This window comes from Tamandua tetradactyla, chromosome 1, assembly GCF_023851605.1.
Source record: "Tamandua tetradactyla isolate mTamTet1 chromosome 1, mTamTet1.pri, whole genome shotgun sequence".
Taxonomy (NCBI): Eukaryota; Metazoa; Chordata; class Mammalia; order Pilosa; family Myrmecophagidae; genus Tamandua; species Tamandua tetradactyla.
This window is the reverse complement of record NC_135327.1, coordinates 22,163,753-22,177,251: the sequence shown is the minus strand read 5'-3', so window position 1 is coordinate 22,177,251 and position 13,499 is coordinate 22,163,753. Positions and strand designations below refer to the sequence as shown.

Genomic DNA, 13,499 nt, shown 5'->3' with positions numbered 1-13,499 from the left:
CTCTTGGGCCTTTATTTTGGAGAAATAAAAATTCATGTTCACACAGAAAACAGTACCCAAATCTTCATAGTAGCCTTATTCATAATACTCCCAATCTGGAAACAATCCAGACATTCTTCAGTGGGTGAAGGGTTAAGCAAAGGATGTACATCCATACCGTGGAATACTATTCAGCAAGAAAAAGGAAGGAACTATTGATACACTCAGTAACTTGGATGGATCTCCAGAGATTTATGCTGCATGAAAAAGCCAGTCCTAAAGAATACATACTATATAGTCTCACTTATGTAAGGATCTTGAAATAGCAAAATTATAGAAATGGAGAACAGATTAGTGGTTGCCAGGATTTAGGGATGGCAGGGCAAGGGAGTGTGTGTGTCTATAAAAGGGCAACTGGAGGGATTCTTGTGATGGAAATGTTCTCTGTCTTGCCTGTCTCAACATCAGTATCCTGGTTGTGATATTGTACGGTAGTTTTACAAGATGTTACCATTGAGAGAAACTGGGTAAAGACTACATAGGATCTCTCTGCATTGTCTTAAAACTGCATGTGAATCTAAAGTTATTTCAAAATGAAAAGTTTAATTAAAAAACATAAAACAGGGCTACTACCAGTAATGAATATAGTCATTATTAAAGCTACAAATTCTTCCTTAAATGTTTAAGTTCAACTTATGAATCTTACAATTTTTATAAACACTTGTAAGTGGGATTTTGGAATTTGGTTAGTTTAATTCCCCTGAACCTTTTCATCTACATTTTTTTTTGGCATGGACAGGCTCCGGAAATTGAACCCAGGTCTCCGACATGACAGGCGAGAATTCTGCCCTTGAGACACCTTTGCACTGCACTTAATCTACATTTTAAAATTTAATAATTTATTTTCAAATAATTCATTTGTCTGATTAACAAGAACCGTTGGGTATTTAATCATTCTTGTAAATCTAATAAACTAAATATGGGTAATTTATGTTCCCTTTAAAGTTCTGGTAGTATATAACTTGAATTTAAACCTTTCAATTTAAAACAAGTCTAAATCAAAATCTCATTTACACCTTTTATGGTAGAATCACAAGATTAATCTATGACTCACTCTGTCTCTTTATTAGAGAAGAAGAGGTTTACAGAAGAAACACAGAAAATTCAGAGTTCCCATACACCACCCTCTGTATGTTTTTCCTGATTATTAATACTTTGCATTAACGTAGTACCTTTATGACAATCAATGAAAGAATAGAAGTATAATTGAACTATAGTTCACTGTTTATATTAAGTTTTACTATATTGTACAGCCCTATGGTTTTTTTTAAAGATTTTACTCTAGTAATATATATACAACCTAAAATTTCCCCTTCTAACCACATTCAGTATTTAATTCGGTGGTGTTAGTTACATACATGTTGTGCTGTCATCATTATTCATTAGCAAAACTTTCCGTTACTCCCAATAGAAATTTTGTACCGATTAAGCATTAACTCCTCATTCCCTACCTCTACCATCATCCCTGGTAACCTGTATTCTAGTTTCTGACTCCATGAATTTGCTTATTCTAGTTCTTTTATATCAGTGAGATCATACATTTGTCCTTTTGTGTCTGTCTTATTTCACTCAACATCATGTCCTTAAAATTCATCCATATTGTCATATGTATCAGAATTTCATATTCCTTTTTCTGTCCGAAGATAATATTCCCTTGTATGCATATACCACATTTTGTTTATCCGTTCATTTGTTGATGAACGTCCATCTTTACCAAAAGATGTTGATGCCCAAGGAATTGAAAATTGAGAATACCCAAAAGAATTGAAAGCAGGTATTGGAATAGATATTTGCACATTGATGTTCATAGTGGCATTAATCACAAGTGCCAAAAGGTGGTCTCTATCTGTTCACATAATTAAATAGCAAATATAAACAGATAATGGATACATTTAACACAAAATTAGCACAAAATTTTTAACTTATTTCATCATCTCAATACTTAATACTTTACTTCATCTTCATTCTTTATACTAAGATAACCCAGGGTGAAAGATTAAGGTCGTAATTAATTTCCTAAATGAACTGGGGTTGCACTTGGAGCAGGGATTTTGATGAGAATGGAGCTGCAGCCACCTGGCTGATTAGTCTGATGCTGATATGGGACGGACTGGGTTCAGGACCTTGCCCTCTAAATGCTTTATTGTAATCTGAATTATTTCCATATACTCTTTATCTGGCAGGGCCATAGCCCTTAGAGATATTACACAGACATCCAGTTGGAGTTTTGCATATCTCCTGTGCTTTTGTCTGATAACTATAGTCCCAGTTTTCAGGTCATTTGTAATAATAGTAACAATTGGTATTGTATATCCAGTACTATATGTGTCAGGCACTATTCCAAAACACCTTACGGGACAGTGACTTCTTATTAATCTTCATTGCAGCCCTATGAGGTAGAACTGATGATTACTCCCAGTTTACAGATGGGGAAACTGAAGGACAAAGAAAGGTCATATGACCTACCCAAGGTCACCGAGGTAGTAGGAGGCAGAGCCAGGATTCTAATCCAGGCTGTCTGGCTCCATAGTTCTTGCTCTTAACCCCTACCCCACCCTCCCTTTCCACCAGCCAGGTTGGTGAGAGAGTAGGGTTTTGAATTCAGACCTGCCAGGCTCTGGTGTTCCATGCTGCCTCAATTACTGACAAGACACAAAAAATGTGAGTTTCCGTATTAGTTTCCTAGGGCTCCACAAGCTGGATGGCTTAAAATAACAACAACGATAACAACAACAGAATACTCTCTCACAGTTCTGGAGGCCAGAACTGAGATCAAGGTATTGGCAGGGCCATGCACCTGCTGGATGCTCTAGGGGATCCTTCCCTGTTTCTGCCATCTTCTTTTTTTTTTTTTTTTTTTTCACATGGGCAGGCACCGGGAATCGAACCCGGGTCCTCTGGCATGGCAGGCAAGTGTTCTTGGCTGCTGAGCCACCGTGGCCCACCCTCTGCCATCTTCTTTAGCCCCTGATATTCCTTGGCTTATGGTGGCCTAACCCCAATCACTGCCTTCGTCTTCACGTGGCCTCTTTCCTCTGTGTCTGTGATGTTCTTCTCTGTGTCCAAATTTCCTTCTAATCCAGTTTGACTGCATTTTTTTTGGTAAACTTTTTAGTTTGAAATAACTTCAGACTTACGGAAAAGTTGCAAAAATATTACAAGAATAGTACATGGAGTTTGATTTTATCAATAAAAATTAAAACAAAACAAGACAATACATGGAACTCCAATTAACCTTCTACCCAATACCCAGATTTACCAGCTTTCAATATTTTGTCACCTCTGCCTACCTGTCTTCCCTTCTTCCCTTTGTCCCTCCTTCCCTGGCTCCCTCCCTTCCTTCTCTCTCCCTCCCACCTCCCTCCCTTCTCCCTTCCATCTTCTTTTTCTCCTCATCTATCTCTCTACTCTTATTCTGTCTTCTAAACATTTGAGTAGATTGTATTACACTCCATCAACACTTAATACTTCCGTGTGTATTTCCTAAGAACAAGGATATTTACATTAAGTATCAAGTTCAAGAAATTTAATATTGGCGTAAGTCTGGCCCCAATTTTTCAGTTGTCCTAGTAATGTCCTTTTCAGCATTTTCTCCTTCATTATTTGATCCAGTTCAGGATCATGTGTTATATTTAATTAAACATCTCATCTTAACTAATTACATCTGCAGAGACCCTTGTTTCCAAATAAGGCCACATTTACAGGTATTTGGGATTAGGACAGGAACATATCTTTTTGGGAAATAGAATAGTTCCCAACTCTCTTTCTGAAGGGAGGATTGAGAGTGGGGATTCGTGGTTTCTCATTGCTGCCCTCTCTACTCTGTCCAAACCCACAGCAACTACTGTCTCCCTGGGGCTATCTCTCCCTTAATCAGGGCCCTTAGTGGAGCCTGGAGAACTCATCGATGGGTGTGAATTTCCTCTTCTGTCTCACTGTCTATATTTTAAGGTTGTGAGTGGGTGGGGTAGTGGCATGTTCCCTTTGATGGTGCAGTCCCTGGGACCTGATCCCAGGCCTGTCCAAACCTTCACTGTCTCCCTGCCCTTTCCCTTCTATCCACAGTATTGTACTCCAAGTCCGTCGCGTCATTGCCAGGCCAGGTGAGGAGTCAGCGAGAACTGCGCAGAAAGAAGAAATTGGACCCTGGGAAGATGCAGGCCGGCATCCGGTTAATGAGGGTACGGGGAGCAGCCTCCCACGGTGTTCTAGTTTGCTAGCTGCTGGAATGCAACACACCAGAGACGGATTGGCTTTTAATAAAAGGGGATTTATTTTGTTGGTTCTTCAGAGGAAAGGCAGCTAACTTTCCACTGAGACTCTTTTCTTACATGGAAGGCACAGGATGGTCTCTGCTGGTCTTCTCTCCAGGCCCCTGGGTTCCAACAACTTTCCCCAGGGTGACTTCTCCAAAGGCCTGGGCTGAGCTGCAAGTGCTGAGATGAGGAATGCCGAGCTGCTTGGCTGTGCTACGTTGCGATCTCTCATTTAAGCACCAGCCAATTAAGTCAAACGTCACTCATTGCAGCAGACACGCCTCCTAGCCAACTGTAGATGTAATTGGCAACAGATGAGGTTCACGTACCGTACCGTTGGCTTATGTCCGCAGCAACAAGATTAGGTATGCTCACCTGGCCAAGTTGACAACTGAATCTAACTAACACACACGGGCGTGGGGGCCAGGGTAGCTAGGCAGGCATGGCAATAGCACACATGCACTGAGCATTTCATGGGGGCCAGACTCGATTGTTTCCTCCGTGCAGCAATCCCATGGGCATACTTTCCATCATTCCCATTTTACAGATGGGGAAACTGAGGTGCAGGGAGATAAGGGACTTGTTCCACTTCTTATAGCCTGAAAATGGCAGTACCAGGGAGCGAAACCAGTTAAACAAAGCTTTTGCTGTTGTGTTTAAGATTCAGGAAAACAGTCAGAATCACTTATTTCACTGTATAAGAAACATGATCTGATGGCTTGTTTGTCTTATGATTTCTAGCCAGTTAACCTTCCGTGGAATAAGTGCACCTTGAAAAGCAAGACCTAGAAACTTACTATTAAGTTTTTTCCTATCAGTTGATACAATTTAAAAACATTTATTTATTTTTTTGTGTGTGGTAAAACATACATAGCATAGAAATCATTTTAACCATTTTAAGTGTACAATTCTTTGACATTAAGTACATTGACAATATTGTGTAATTTTCACCACTATTTCCAGATTATTCTCATCATCTTAACCAAAACTTGTACTCATTTAGCAATAGCTCCCGTTCTTTCCTCCCCCTTCCCCTGATAACGCCATTCTACTTTCTGTCTCTATGAATTTTGCTTATTCTAAGTATTTCATATAGGATAAATCATACAATATTTGTCCTTTTGTGTCTGGTGTGTTTCACTTAACATGGTATCTTCAAGGTTCATCCATGTTGTAGCATGTACCAGCACTTCACTTTTTTTTAGGACTAGTTAATATTCCATTGCATGCATATACCATATTTTGTCTATCAATTCATTGGTTGATGGATATCCGTGTTACTTCCACCTTTTGGCTACTGTGAATAATGCTGCAGTGAACATCACTATACAAATATCTGTGCGAGTCCATGCTTTCATTTTTTTTTTTTTTGTATATACCAAGGAGTGAAATTGCCAGATCATTTGGTAATTCTGTATTTAACTTTCTGAGGAACTGCCAAACTGTTTTCCCTAGTGGCTACACCATTTTACCTGCCCACCAACAATATACAAGGGTTCCTATTTCTTTGCATCCTTGCCAACACATTTTCAATTTTTTAAAATAATAGCCATTCTAATGGGTGTGAAGTGGTATCTTGTAATTTTTTTTTAAAAACTTTTTTTATTTTCTAGTATTACATATATACAAAACAAAGAAATAAAAAGGCAATAGTTTTCAAAGCACTCTTCAACAAGTGGTTACAGGACGGATCCCAGAGTTTGTCATGGGCTACCATACAATCCTCTCAGATTTTTCCTTCTAACTGCTCTAGAATATAGGAGGCTAGAGAGCTAGCCTTTTTTACTATCACAACTGACTTTTTTTTTCTTCTTTTTTTGTGAACAATAACATATTTACAAAAAAGCTATAAATTTCAAAGCACAGCACCACAATTAGTTGTAGAACATATTTCAGAGTTTGGCATAGATTACAATTCCACAATTTTAGGTTTTTACTTCTAGTTGCTCTAAGATACTAGAGACTAAAAGAGATATCAATTTAATGATTTAGCATTCATATTCCATTGTTAAGTCCTATCTTCTGTGTATAATCACATCATCACTTTTGATCTTTCCGTACCTCTTTGGGGTTGTTTGGGCTATGGTAATTCTAAATTTTTAATATTGGAAGGGTCTATAACTACTATGGGGTACCGTGGAGATTGAAACTATCTGAGGTTCTGGAAAGGCTGCGCCCTCTAGGTTTCAGGACTTATCTGGTCAAGGGACCCTCCTGGAGGTTGTAGGTTTCTGGAAAATTACTCTTGTGTGCCTGGAACCCTTGTGGAATCTTATATATTGCCCTAGGTGTTCTTTAGGATTGGTTGGAATGGTCCTGGTTGGGGGTTGGCGGATTGTGATAGGTAGCAAGTACTAACTGAAGCTTGCGTAAGAGCAACCTCCAGAGTAGCCTCTCGACTGTATTTGAACTCTCTCTGCCACTGATACTTTATTAGTTACACTTCTTTTCTCCCTTTTGGTCAGGATGGAATTGTTGATCCCACGGTGCCAGGTCTGTATTCATTCCTGGGAGTCATCTCACGTGTCGCCAGGGAGACTTTTACCCCTGGATGTCATATCCCACGTAGTGGGGAGGGCAATGATTTCACTCGCAGAGTTGGGCTTAGAGAGAGTGAGGCCACATCTGAGCAACAACAGAGGTCCTCCAGAAGTAACTCTTAGGCATGCCTATAGGTAGTATAAGCTTCTCCGCTACCTACATAAGCTTTACAAGAGTAAGCCTTGTGATCAAGGGCATGGCCTATTGATTTGGGTGGCCCTAAAGTTTGACACAGTTCCATATTTTTTTCTCCCCTCCCTCGGGGGACTTTGCCAATACTTTTTCATTATCTGCTTGATATATTCTAGTTGTTTTCAAGCATTACAATAATCTATACAGGATTAAAGGACCTCTTTCTTATTCTGTGCTTCCTGTGTTTCAGTTATTCAAATGAGCTGTGTAGATAGGTTGAATTAGATTATGCATTGCAGAAAATTTTAGTTCCAAACCAAATAAACCTCTTATCTTTTGGTCTCAAAGAATATGTGTGGTACTAAAACATAGACACTATCTTCCTTACTCCTGCGTTCTGAATTACTTTAGCCCCAACCTGTTCGGCTTCATTCTTATCTCTAAATATCAGGTTATATATATAAAACACCCTCTCAAAATCCAGAAATAATAATCACCACTCCAGACTTCAAGTGTCTACTCTGAAAGCTTACAGTCTAGGCCCCTGTTTTCTTATAAGCATTTTCTAAAGGTGACCATACCATTATTGTTTTTTTATTTTTGGCTTATTTTGTCTCACCAAATGTCCCACATGTTCATTCACAATGTTGCATGCCTCACGACATTGTTCCTTTTTGTAGCAGTGCAACCTTCTTTCATAAGTATGCACCATCGTTTGCCAATCTACTTCTCCATCAGTGCATCCTTCAGACACCTGCATTCAATGGGCATCATGTATAGGGTCCAAAGTCCACAGTCCATCAACATTTTCAATTTTAGATAATTTCACTGTTCCTAACAGACAGAGCTAACGGTTCACCCCTGTCTAACTTCTATGTATCTCTAAGTCCCCCATCTTCTGTATGATAAGCCTCTGATTATACCTTTATGCTGTTATAAAAATGGCTCATTATAGTTTTAATTTGTGTTTCTCTACTGGTTAATGATGTTGAGTATCTTTTCTTATTTTTATTGGCCATTTGAATATCTTCTTTGGATAAATATATATGCAAATCACTGGCCTTTTTTTAAACTTTTTTTATTAATTAAAAAAATTAACCAACAAAACATTTAGATATCATTCCATTCTACATATACGATCAGTAACATTGGCCTATTTTTATTTATTTAATTTTTATTATAGAAGTTGTGGATTTATAGAACAATTGTTGAAAAAATACAGGGTTCCCATACACCACCCCACCAACAACACTTGCATTGGTGTGGAAAATTTGATATAATTGATAACACTTTTTTTGGTAATTCTATTTTTTTAATAGTAGTTACATTTATTACAGATTATTAAAGTAGTACTATAGCTACTATAACTGGATTTCTTTATATATTCTAAATATTATACCCTTATCAGATATATGGTTTGCAGATATTTTCTCCCATTCTGTGTGTTGTCTTTTCATTTTCTTGATGATGTCTTTTGATGCACAAAAGTTTTTAATTTTGACGAAGTCCATTTTCTTTTTTTCTTTTGTTGGTCTGGCTTTTGGTAAAAAATCTAAAAATACATTGCCTACTACAAGGACCTAAAAACTTTTGTATGTTTTCTTGTAAGAGTTTTATTTTATTAACCCTTATATTTAGGTTGTTGATCCATTTTGAATTAATTTTTACATATACTGAGAGGTAGGGGTCCACATTCATTCTTTTGAATGTGGATTTCCAGTTGTGCTAACACCATTTGTTGAAAAGACTATTTTTTTTACTCATTGAATGGACTTGTCACCCTTATTGAAAGTCAACTGGCCATAGATATGAGGATTTTCTCTGGATTCTCAATTCTAACCTATTGGTCTATGAGTCTACCTACCCTTATCCAGTAACAAACTGTTTAAATTACTGTATTTTTATAGTAGGTTTTGAAATCAGGAAATGTGAGTCCTCCAGCTTTGTTGCATTTCTTCAAGATTGTTTTGTCTATTCTGGAATTCCATATGAATGGATTTTAATAGGGATTTTAATAGGGATTGCATTGAATTTATAGATGGGTCATCTTAACAGTATGAAGTCTTCTAATTCATGAATATGAGATGTCTTTCCATTTATTTAGGTCTTCTTTAATTTCTTTCAGCATTGTTTTATAGTTTTCAGTATATAAGTCTTTTTTTTTTTTTTTTTTTGTATGGGTAGGCACCGGGAATTGAACCTGGGTCTCCGGCATGGCAGGCAAGGATTCTGCCACTGAGCCACTGTCGCACCACCCTAGTTTATGTCTTTTACATCCTTGGTTACATTTTTTTCTAGATAAAAATCTAATTTTGGGCGGACCACGATGGCTTAGCAGGCAGAGTTCCTGCCTGCCATGCCGGAGACCCGGGTTCGATTCCCGGTGCCTGCCCATGCCAAAAAAAAAAATCTAATTTTATTCTTTTAGATGTTATTGTATAAGGAACTGTTTTCTTGATTTCCTTTTTTTGATTGTTCATTACTGGTGTATAGGAACTCAACTGGCTTCTATGTGCTTATTGTATATCCTGAAACTTTGTGGAATTTGCTTATTAGGTGTTTTAGTTTGCTAGGCTACTAAAAACAGATACCATAAAATGGGTTGGTTTTTAGTAATGGGAATTTATTATCTTACAGTTTTGAGACTGAGAAAAACATCCAAATTAAGTCATCATCAGGACAATGCTTTCTTCTTGAAGACTCACTGTCAGCGATCCTGGACTCTGCTGCCACATGGCAAGGCACATGGCAGTGTCTGCTGGTCTCTCCTTTCTCTTCTGGGTTTTGTTGCTTTCAGCTTCTTGTTCCATGTTTCTTTTCTCCTTGTCTGAATTTATTCTCTTATAAAGGACTCTAGTAAGGATTAAGACCCATCCAGAATGAGGTAGGTCACACCTTAACTGAAATAGCTTCATCAAAGGATCTGCTTACAATGGGTCCACAGCCAGAGGAATGGATTAACTTTAAAAACATGCTTTTTCTGGGGTACATATAGTTTCGAACTTCCACATAAGGTCTAGTAGCTTTTTTGTGGATTATTCGGGATTTTCTATATGTAGGATCATGTCATCTGCAAATAAGGACAATTTTACTTCTTCCTTTCTTGTTTGAATGCCTTTATTTCTTTCTCTGTCTGATTTTTCTGGCTAGAACTTTCAGGAGAATGTTGAGCAATAGTTGTGACAGTGGGTATCTTTGTTCCTGATCTTAGGAGGAAAGTATTCAGTCTTTCACCACTGAGCATCATGTTTGCTGTGTGTTCTTCGTAAATGCCGTTTATCATGTTGAGAAAGTTCCCTTCTGTTCCTACTTTTCCAAATGTTTATATAATGAAAGGATGTTAGATTTTGTCAGATGCCTTTTCTGCATCAATTGAGATGATCATTTTTTTTTCCTTTATTCTATTAATGTAGTGTATTATACTGATGGATTTTCTTATGTTGAACCATCCTTGCCTTCCTGGAATAAATCCCACTTGGTTTTGGTGTATAATTCTTTTAATATACTCTTGGATTCTGCTTGCCAGTATTTTGTTGATGATTTTTTGCATCTGTATTCATAAGGATATTGGTCCGTAGTTTTCTTTTTTTGTGCTATCTTTATCTGGCTTTTGTATCAGGATGATTCTGGCCTCTTAGAATGAGTTGGGAAATAATCCATCCTTTTCTATTTCTTGAAAGAATTTGAGAACGATTGGTGTTAAATCTTTAAATGTTTGGCAGAATTCAGCAGTGATACCATCTGGTTCTGAACTTTAATTTGTTCAGAAGTTTTTAATTACTGATTCAATCTTCTTCCTTGTTATAGGTCTGTCGAGGTTTTCTATTTCTTCTTGCGTCAGATTAGGTCATTTGTATGTTTCTAGGAATTTCATCAAGGTTTTCTAATTTGTTGGCATACAGTTTTCATAGTACACTTTTTAACACTTATTATTATTAAATAAATACAAAAATATATATCCATGTATACAAAAAAGCAACAAATTTCAAAGTACATTGTAATAAGTACTTACAGAACAGATTTCAGAGTTTGGTGTGCATTACTGTTCCACAATTTTAGATTTTTCCTTTTAGCTACTCCAAAACACTGGAGACTAAAAGAAATATCGGTAGAACAATTCAGCAGTCATACATATTTGTTAAATTCTATCTTCTCTGTTATAACTCCTCATTCTCCTTTGATCCTTCTTCCAATTTTTAGGGGTATTTGAACTCTTCCCTTTCTAACTTTTTCATGTTGGAAAGATTTGTCAATAATATGGGATTGGAGGATGGAACTAGTTGATGTTTTTGGAGGGGCTGGCCCCTTGGGGGTTCAGGACTTATCTGGCCTGGGAACCTATTTGGGGGTTGTAGGTTTCTAGAAAGTAATCTTAGCACAAAAGTGAAACTTTTGTAGAATCTCAGATAGAGCCCTAGATGTTCTTTAAGGTCAATAGGAATGGTTTTGGTTGGGGTTTGGCAAACTGTGGTAATTAGCAATATCTACCTAAAGCTTGTATAAGCATAGCCTCCAGAATGGCCTCTTGATTCTTATTTGAACTCTCTTAGCCACTGATACCTTATTTTATTACATTTCTTTTCCCTCTTTTGGTCAGGAAGGCGTAGTTGATCCCATGGTGCCAGGCGCAGACTCATGTCTGGGAGTCATGCCCCATGTTGCCAGGGATACTTTCACCCCTGGATGTCCCACATAGTGGGGAGGGTAATGATATCACTTGTAGAGTTAGGCTTAGAGAGAAGAGGTCACATCTGAGCAACAAAAGAGTATTTCTGAAAGTAACTCTCAGGCATAACTATAGGTAGGTTTAGGTACTCTGCTACAGAAATAAAGGTCACAAAAGCAAGCCTCAAGATCAAGAGCTTCACCTGTTGACTTGGGAGTCTCTAATATTTGAGACAATATCAAGGTTTTCCCTGGTGTTAAAACTTAATAGTTCTATGGTTTTTCTCCCGTCCTTCAAGGGACTTTGCCAATACTTTTAAATTAACTGCCCACCATAATCTGGGGTGTAGCTGGGTATTACATTAAGCTATACAAAGTTCAAGCCCTCATTCCTATTTTGGGCTCCATGTGTTTGGGTTGTTTAAATAAGCTATCCCTAGAGGTTAAGTTAGATTATGTACTACAGAAAATTTAGGTCTCAGACAAAATAAATCTCTCTTCCTTTGGTCTCATATAGTAGGTGAAGTTCTAAGATACAGACAATGTTATTCTTACCTCTGTATTCTGATTCACCTTAATCCTAACCTGATCAGCTTTGCTCTTATCTCTAATTTAAGCCTGATCTCTTTTTTGGTTTCTTTAACTGTTGTTCTATATAGCAATGCTGACTTTCATAGCTGCAGAACTCCAGTACTGAGTCTTAGGTGTCACATAGATAGCCAGAGTTCTAGGAAGCTACTTATATAACACAGCATATCAAAATCTAGAAATAACATTAACAGCTCTGGTCTAAATATGACTGCTATAACAGCTTACAATCTAGCTCCCATTTTTTCCCCAAGGTTGTTGGCATTTTTTTTACATTTTAATTTTTTTCAAATACATTTATTGAGAAATATCTACACACCTATAGTCCATTCATAGTATGCAATCAGTGGCTTACAATGTCATCACACAGTTGTGTATTCAATCACCATGATCATTTTTAGAACATTTGCATCACTACAGAAAAAAAAAAGAAAAAAAAATAACTCATACAACCCATACCCCTTACACCTCCCTCTCATTGGCTCACAGTATCTCAGTCTATTCAATTTTTACCTTTTATCTCCCCCTATTATTAATTTTTTTTACTCATCTATCCATACCGTGGATAAAAGGAGCATCAGACACAAGTTTTCACAATCACACAGTCACCACTGTAAAAGCTATGTAGTTATGCAGTCCTTTTCAAGAATCAAGAATCAAGGCTACTGGGACACAGTTCAGCAGTTTCTGGCACTTCCTTCTAGCGACTCCAATACACCATAAACTAAAAAGGGATATTTATGTAATGTTTAAGAGTAACCTGCAGGATAACTTCTTGACTCTGTTTGAAATCTCTCAGCCACTGAGACTTTGTTTTGTCTTATTTCTCTCTTCCCCATTTTGGTCAAGAAGACTTTCTCATTCCCATGATGTCAGGTCCAGCTCATCCCCAGGAGTCAGGTCCCACATTGCCAGGGAGATTTACAACCGTGGGGGTCATGTCCCGCATAGGGGGAAGGGCAAGTTAGTTCAGCTGCTGAGTTGGCTTAGAAAGAGAGGCCACATCTGAGCAACAGAAGAGTTATGCTGGGGGTGACTCTTAGACATGATTATCAGTAGGCTTAGCTTCTCCTTTGCAGGAATAAGCTTCATAGGGGCAAGCCCCAAGATTGAGGGCTCAGTCTACTGAATTGATTGTCCCCACTGTTTGTAAGAATTTCAGGAATTTGCCAGATGGGGAAGTGGAATATTTCCCCCTTTCTCCCCAGTCCCCCAGACTTTGCAAATACTTTTTTTTATTCTCTGCCCAAATTACTCTGGGATATAGCAGGGCATCAC

General features: G+C 37.8%; 1 protein-coding gene across 8 annotated transcripts in view; it reads left to right on the top strand.

Moving 5' to 3' along the window:
- The window catches only part of C1H20orf96 (chromosome 1 C20orf96 homolog), a 67,815-nt gene that overhangs the window by 11,398 nt on the left and 42,918 nt on the right, over positions 1 to 13,499 (top strand). For 3 of the 8 annotated variants that reach the window (XM_077112004.1, XM_077111989.1, XM_077111996.1), the window contains 2 exons: positions 1,110 to 1,168; positions 4,105 to 4,220. The exons of 3 other annotated variants lie outside the window; for them this stretch is intronic. In XM_077112004.1, coding sequence (XP_076968119.1) covers positions 1,110 to 1,168; positions 4,105 to 4,220 — 175 coding nt within the window. The remainder of the gene's footprint in view (positions 1 to 1,109; positions 1,169 to 4,104; positions 4,221 to 13,499) is intronic. 2 more of the 8 variants (XM_077112009.1, XM_077112032.1) reach the window with 1 other exon arrangement.